Source organism: Pagrus major, chromosome 4 (assembly GCF_040436345.1).
Source record: "Pagrus major chromosome 4, Pma_NU_1.0".
NCBI lineage: Eukaryota > Metazoa > Chordata > Actinopteri > Spariformes > Sparidae > Pagrus > Pagrus major.
The window spans coordinates 3082716-3090286 of record NC_133218.1 but is presented as its reverse complement, the minus strand read 5'-3'; the positions used below and the strand labels follow the sequence as shown (position 1 = coordinate 3090286).

Here is a 7571-nt window from a genome sequence, read left to right as displayed (position 1 = left end):
TGAAGGTGACCAGTACCTGGTAGATGTGTAGTAGAGTCTTCAGTCCAAGTGAAACGAAGGTCTAACATCTGAGTTCAGACTTTTAAAGCTTCATTTTGCAATTATTAACCCAGGATAACACACCAGGTCACCCACCAGGTTACACTAACATGACACTGTCATGATGACAGTCCTGAGTTTCAAAGGGTAAGTGATGGTTATTATCAGTCACCTTGGCAACAGATATCAGTGCACACATGTTAATTAGCAAAAACAACATCAACACTGATAGTTGAATCATGGAATAAACTTTGTGGTAAGGTATTATCCATGCTTTAATTTGAATTGAGTTTAAACCTTGCAGAGGGTGAAGGTACTCAATGTTTAGTGTCAGCGTGTAAACAATATGTAAACTTGCATAATAAATTCACTGTAATCATTTGTCTTAAATTATCCAAAGATTAAACGTAAGTGAAGGTCGTTTGCGTTATGCAACACTGGATTTGATATCACAAAATAAAATGCGATAAAAAATGCAGTGTAGAACGATGGATTTCCACTCAGTAAGTCTCACGACAGCTCTAGTGTTCATGATGTATGTTACCAAGTTTTTTTTCCCCTCAAAATAATGGCAATTACCTGTTCACCTGTGAGAAAACCAGAGGCTGTTCCCTCGCATGGGGACATACTAAGTAGGTAAAAGGTGTTTGAGGTGTCTGGTCAATGTGTCTTTATCATCATGAGTGCAATCAGACGGCTTAAAGTATCCAATGACCCTGTGTTACTCTGTGAGACTGTCTTTGTTCTTTGCGATATTATCAGTTTTATGGAGTTTTATGGAGTTTTGGGTACAAGTGACGTTGTAACTCTTTGACTCAAAGCTTCAAACTGTTTACTCAGCCTTATTCATGACCTTCAAATGCTAAAGCATTGAAAAAAAAGTTGTTTTTTAGCAGACCACAGCAGAATACAGGAAAAAACAAGTTGTTTGAAAGGCCCCTCAAAACACCATCAACCGAACTTCCTTACGTGTCTCTTCCTCATAAATACCAACGACCAGCCTCTTCCTTCAAAGTACTCACTGGGGGGCAGTGCTTGTGTGTATAATTAACAGCAGGCCTCAAAATCTTGTAAAACAAGCACTTAGAGGAATTTTGTCATTTTGAAGCACGTGGCCCTACAGTATGCAGTCCTAATGATTATAGAGCCTCTGCAACATTGTGGGGTCGGCTGAAAACCAACGACCTCCAGGATGCAGCTCAGCGGGGTTCACAGCAACATAAGGAATGGTTTAATCTCAGTTTTACTTCATTAAAGGATTAATTAACCCCAAATTCATATTTTGTCAGTATGTATGTACATGCCAGTGGAAAATTGCGTGATGTTTTGTAGTCCACAAAATATTTCTGGAGCTTCACAGCAAAACAGTGTGCAGCATTCTCTTCAGTAACAGTTGGGGACTTGTTTTAACCCCCCCAAAAACAGCCAAAAAAACAAAAACCATAGAATAGCTCCATAAAGCTTGTTTATCATAATCCAAGTCTCCAGAAGCGCAGATATCCCAAATTGATTTTGAAAAGTTTATTTACACCCTTTTAAAAGCTGAAATATTCACTGTAGCTGCTAAGCTAAAAGCGTTAGCTACCACCTCGACTGAAGCAGGTGCACGAGCTCAACCGCATGCTGATGGTGTAAATAACGTCTTATCAAATCAATTTGGGATCTCAGCACTTCTGGAGACTTGGATTATGATAAACAAGCTTTTTTGAGCTTTTTTTATGTTTTAAAAGAAGTCCCCATCTACTCCAGCTGTTTGGGAGAATGCTGCAACTCTGTTTTGCTGCAAAGCTCCAGAAATGTTTTGTGGACTGAGAAACTGCACCCGACTTTCCATCAGCATGAGGGTGGGACTAAATTTTCATTTTTTGGCTTTTCCTTTACCTACTAAAAAGACTAATAATAGTAACACTTATAAATGTTTCAACCCAAATTGCAACTCTTGAACAAGTCACACATGCTTTAAAAGGAACATCTCATAAAATTTTAAAGTTGTGGCACAAAAAAAACATGTTCTTGCAATAAAACTGTATTTCAAATCCAAACTCTTTATTGAGAAGACACAACACAATCCGTTAAGAATGTTGTCACACAGATTAATGTTTGACCATGAAGTCCACGAGTGCTGCCTGCAGTCTTATCTGTCCACACATTACATCCCACCACATAAACAAGAATAGATATACGCAGCTCTATTTCAAAACTTTATATAAACAAAGAATACATATTAAGGTGTTCTGTAATAAAGATATTGGCACTCACAGTATTTACTTACTTCTAATAATAATAATACACTGTACATTTTACAAGATTATACTGCCTGTGCACAACAGCACAGTAAAGGCCTTGCATTTTGAACCGTGTCACAACCTTTAGCACCGCAACAGTAAAGAATTGTGCAATGTGTGCTACAGCCTATAAAGCAAAACATTACAACAGATAGGTGTTCATATGTAAACATTCTTTGATATTCTTATAAACATTCATCTGGATTGTCAGAGAAGAATGACGATAACGTCGCTCATGTTAGGAGCTTTCAACCAGGCTAAATGAGGTCCACCCTGTCAACTGAGTTTTCCTAAACTCATTTATTCAACTTCTGGGGTGAGAATCAAAACCACACACGAAGCATTCACTAGTGAATATCGACGCTGACACATAAGCTGTCCAACCTGTCCAAAATTTTTCGTAATCCTCAAGTGAATCTGCTAATCTTCTCCAAAACTCACTCGTCGCTCATTATTTTTGCTCTCAAAGGACTGAATGAGCTTTGGAAAACCCTTCATCGGACAACAGTCTTAAAAACTGATAGTTCCTGTTCTCACTTTTTTTGATTGGCTGACTCATGTTGTAAGCCGTTGTTTTACACCCACCCACACACACACACACACACACACACACACACACAGAGACACACACACACACGCACACACACACAAACCTGTAATGGTTCACAGGCACATTCAATGTAATGACCAAAAATGACCATTTACCATGAAAAGAGACAGTTTTTGGATGGACGGATAATAAGGCCATACATTATGTATTGGAAAATATGACTGTAATTTGTATTTATCAATATTGTGTGTTTTTATTGGACTATTACAGCGTTCACGAGGAGTGGGTAATAAGACAATTTCAGTCAGATGATATACATTTGTCTAGAGGTTTTGCCGTATCATTGATACTGCGGTAGCTATTTAATATCTAGGTGAATTGTAAATCACAGACAAGGAACATTTTATGGCAATATTGGATCTTTTGCATCAATATGATGAAGTACTTTGATTTATTAGGTATTTTAGTTTGCTGAAACAGCCGGAGGCAGACATTTCTGAATGGTTATCTTGTGCATTAACGATTTGTCAGCTGGCTCTTTCCCAGAAAATGTATCACAATATTGTCATATATTATTACTGTGAAAGAGGATATCATCCCTTGTGGTGTTTCTATGAAAAGTAAGATTGTTGGTGTCAGATTCCTAAAATCTTTTCGTTCAAGTTTAAAACAACACATTTTCTTACTTACCACTCGCAGTACTGTTATGGTTTTATATGCCCAGGTTTTCAAAGCAATCACTCTCGTGATTTCTGTCATGAATGCAATAGATGTGAATGAATCAGCTGTTTCTCACGGTATCAATTTTTTATTTTAAAGAACTGAGGACAATATTAACTTTATTAATTACCTCCACCAATGACTGGTTGGTTTTGTTGGTTGGTTAGTTGGTTTGTAGGCACACAATAAACTACTGAGCAGATTTACATTAAACTTGGATGTAGGGTGGTTCTCGACCAGGAACAGACCCCATTAACTTTTGATGCGGATCCAGGAATTATTTTTTCTCACGTTCTTTAACATTGCGAGATTCGTTTTCAACATTTTGGTTAATTTCTTAGGGCATAAAGCATTAATGTTGATGAAAAAAAATTAGGTGTATTTAGTTGGTTGGTATCTATGAGTGAGTAGAAAAGGGGACTGTCCTTCTGACACATGGCCCCTCTACAAAACAGGGCCATGGGATAATCTAATAATGAGGGACCAACAACACAGCTGACTGCTCTTTAGCTGTGTCAGTTTGCAACATAATTTGCAAATAACCAAATTAGCAAAAAAAAAAAAAAGAAAAGACATCAGGGCTTTTGGGGGTTGTGGTGCAGTTGCCTGTTTGATTATTCAAATTTTGGAGCCAGATATCACAAAACCTGAGCAAATTAAACCAAAACTATCTGCATGGTGGTTCCCAAACTTTTATTTCTAGTGAGCAACTGAGACATTTCATTTCAAAAACTCCCAGATTGTTCAATTTAATTTATTTTCAGCTACAACAAAGGTGAACTGTCCATCTATTTTACAAGGAAAAAAAGCAAAAATGTGAGATTCCATTGATCATCTTGTGATCTCAGATAAACAGTAAATAAACTTTTGACCCACTTGATGGGTCCCGACCCCCAAGTTGGGAACCACTGCTCTAGATTCTAAAAGCAGCACTATGTAGTTTTGGAGAAGAACATTTACAATATTAATGAGGTATTAATAAGAACTCAGAAATATTTATTTTTTCCATGACTGAATAAACAAGCTGTTCTCAGAAGAAAAATAAGGTCCCCAGAGTGCTGTTTGAAGCTAGAAAGGTGGCAGGGTCCGCCACATATAAACAAAGTGAAACAGTATGAAACTGTGTTGTCCTTAAAGGTAAGTTTGTTTATTCAGTCATGAAAACGAAGCAAGTTTGTTTATTTAGTTTGTTAAGTGTCTTCTGATTTAAATGTCTTCCCCAAAACGACATAGAGCACCTTTAATGAGAAAATGTGTTGTTTTTTTTTTGTACTTTCACTTTTTGACACTTTTAGTTTTATCCCTGATATGATTGTTCAAATTTGTCACCCCTCCCTCATGGTCACACTCAACCCTTAAAATTATTATTTTTTTTAAAAAAAACAGTAAAAAATAGTACTGCATTGATCGGTGTAGCAGGGACTACTTTCTCTCAGAACTTCATGTATTCGTTCTTCAGTCTGCTCAGCCTCGTACCGTGGCTGCGGATGATCAGAGACAGGAGCTCGTGCTTGTCCTTCAGTCCCAGAGAAATGTCCAGCGTGTCCTTCAGGACGTCCCGTGTGTGCACTACCATGTTCAGAAAGTCGTCGTTGAGCCGGTGCTCCTCCTTCAGCTCGCTCTCCTGGCTCTGCTTGAATTTCACCTCCAGCTCCAGCAGAGATTTCTCCGAGTTTGTAAACGCCTCGCTTATCTGCGCCGTCTCCCTCCGCAGATACTTCCCGTAGCTGTCCTCTCCGTCCAGGTCGTACGAGATGCTTTTCCCGATCCCCTCCAGCACCCTGGCCGAGTCCTCGATCTGCCTCTTGATGATGGTGAAATCGTCCCGTATGACGGCGTCCTGGTCCTCGTCGAGCCCGCACTTTCGCTCGTCGGTCATTTTGAAAAGCATCTGACATTTCTCCGGGTCGTCGTTGTCCTCGTAGTCACCGTCCGGCACGAAGTAGTGATGGAAAGTGCCGTTGGACATCTCCGGATGTAGCGGTCCGCTGAAAAAGGCTCCACAAGTCGGCAGTGATAACATCCCGGCACACAGGAGCAAGTGAAGAAAAGCCATGATGCCCTCACTTGTCCCAAAACACGCACACAAGTATGGAAATATAAGAGTTTAAAACGATTTCACAGCGAAATGTCACACCGGTGGACTATTTAACTCCAACCCGGCGTAGAAACACAAACATTTCAGTCAGGTTTAAACGTCCAAACTGCGCAGTTAGTTCACGCTTTGTTGTGGCTTTCACGTCCTGCTCACTATCCCCGTTGTCCGAGCAGATGGAAGTGCCTCTTCTCTTCCTTCAGTCGAGCCTGTCAGCCTCCATCACTGTACGTGAACAGGAAGGTGGTGTATGGAGGTTTGTTCAGCGTGGAGACGGTTGTAGCCGACAGCCGACTTCACTTGGTGCCTCAAACGCAACATCTGGATGTCTCAAGTGGCGCGCTTGGGTTTTTGGCTAATAATACCTCAGCGCCACTCTCAAATTACAGCCCCTCCGTCACTTTACAGGCTGGAGGAGGCTGCCGGCGGGGCCAAGCTGTTAAAGTCCCACTCAGGACAGGAAGGACCGAGTTTGTTCATTCACACAGCCGTGACAAGTTGGCGTAGATGGTTTTTAAAAAGTTATTAGACTTCTGAGAAATGCACAAGAGACCACAGAGGGCGAGAGCAATACAACTTGAAACCAGTGTTGGGATGCAGGCTTAGTGTTTTTTAGTCTACTTACAAGTACCTCGAAACTGTACTTGAGTATTTCCATTTTCAGTTACTTTTTACATTGGTGGCGTATGGGTATTTTTGTAGGCTAACCCTGAAGTTAGCATCGCCATGGTTCCCTCCAATGGGAATTTTTAATTAGATTTTGGATCATGCTGATAATGATGCATGCTAATCTTCACAGATGATCACCACTTCTCTGATTTTCGAAGCGTAAGTTAAATCGCAAGGAGTAAACAGCTAACGTTAGGCTATAAACAGGCTACGTTGCGGTTGCATGACTTAAACGTCACCACCACTAAGTGTCTTACTACTCAATTAGTATACATGTTTTCTATAAATTGATCAATCTACAAGTTGTAAAGTTAAAGTTAGAATAGTTTGTAAAAACGGACTAGTGAGTAGATGAGTCTCCGTGTTCGGTGTGATGATGTTTAATGTCCGTGACACCATCTGTAGTCTCATTTAGCCACTTGTTAGCAACCGCCGTTTTTAAGACACATAAGCATTTTATAATTCAATTGTGGGACATTTCATGATGTATTTTATGCCGTAGAACACCTGTGGTAACCACAGATCTTATTTCAGGCATTTAACCAAAAAACAATTAAAAAAAACTCGGACTTTGAGATGAGGGAACTGGATGTGCAAAAATGCTAACTGATTTCCGTTTTTTAGGACCACACCAAAGGTTAATGGGGTCTATTCTGGGCCGACACCAATCCTTCATTTAGATTTTGTGGAAGTCCGTTCAGTTGTCTATTTGTAATCCTGCTGACAAACCAACCAACAAACAAACGGACATGGGTGAAAACTCCTTGGCGGAGGCAACAAAGTGTAAAAGTCATTATTTATTACCATATATATGTATATGTATATGTCTGACTACAAGTTACAACCACAAGTTGAATTCAGGAGGCATTGAAACATTCTCTGAGCTCCCTTTAACACAGTGCCCACCTGTTTTTTTAGTCGCCTGCTGGCATCAAATGACAGGCCCAGTTTAGTTTAAAGGAAATAAAAATACATGTCACCTGTCGAGTTGAGCACTGAAAAGCTTTGTTACAGCTTAGAACTGTAATTTACCTCTCTTTTACTCTACACTTCGAGGATTATAAGTGTATTTACTTTGGAAATAAAAGACCCGTTTTAAAATATATTCTAGTACTGAAAAATTATACCAGTAGTAGTCAAAGCAGAAGGCGAATTTCACTTTGTGGATCCAAGAAATGCCATTCAGATGTAATGATGATGCTTTTTCCAGGGA

General features: G+C 39.7%; 1 protein-coding gene across 1 annotated transcript; it reads right to left on the bottom strand.

Annotated features, from left to right (window-relative positions):
* Window positions 1-2064: 2064 nt before the first annotated feature.
* On the bottom strand, window positions 2065-5978 carry fibinb (fin bud initiation factor b). Its single transcript, XM_073463910.1, has one exon. The coding sequence runs from the start codon at window positions 5648-5650 to the stop codon at window positions 5027-5029; it is 624 nt and encodes a 207-aa protein (XP_073320011.1). The 5' UTR covers window positions 5651-5978; the 3' UTR covers window positions 2065-5026.
* Between the last annotated feature and the right edge of the window lie 1593 nt (window positions 5979-7571).

Coding starts and splice junctions, on each gene's coding strand:
- fibinb (XM_073463910.1), bottom strand. CDS start 5,650: ATGGCTTTTCTTCACTTGCTCCTGTGTGCCGGGATGTTATCACTGCCG.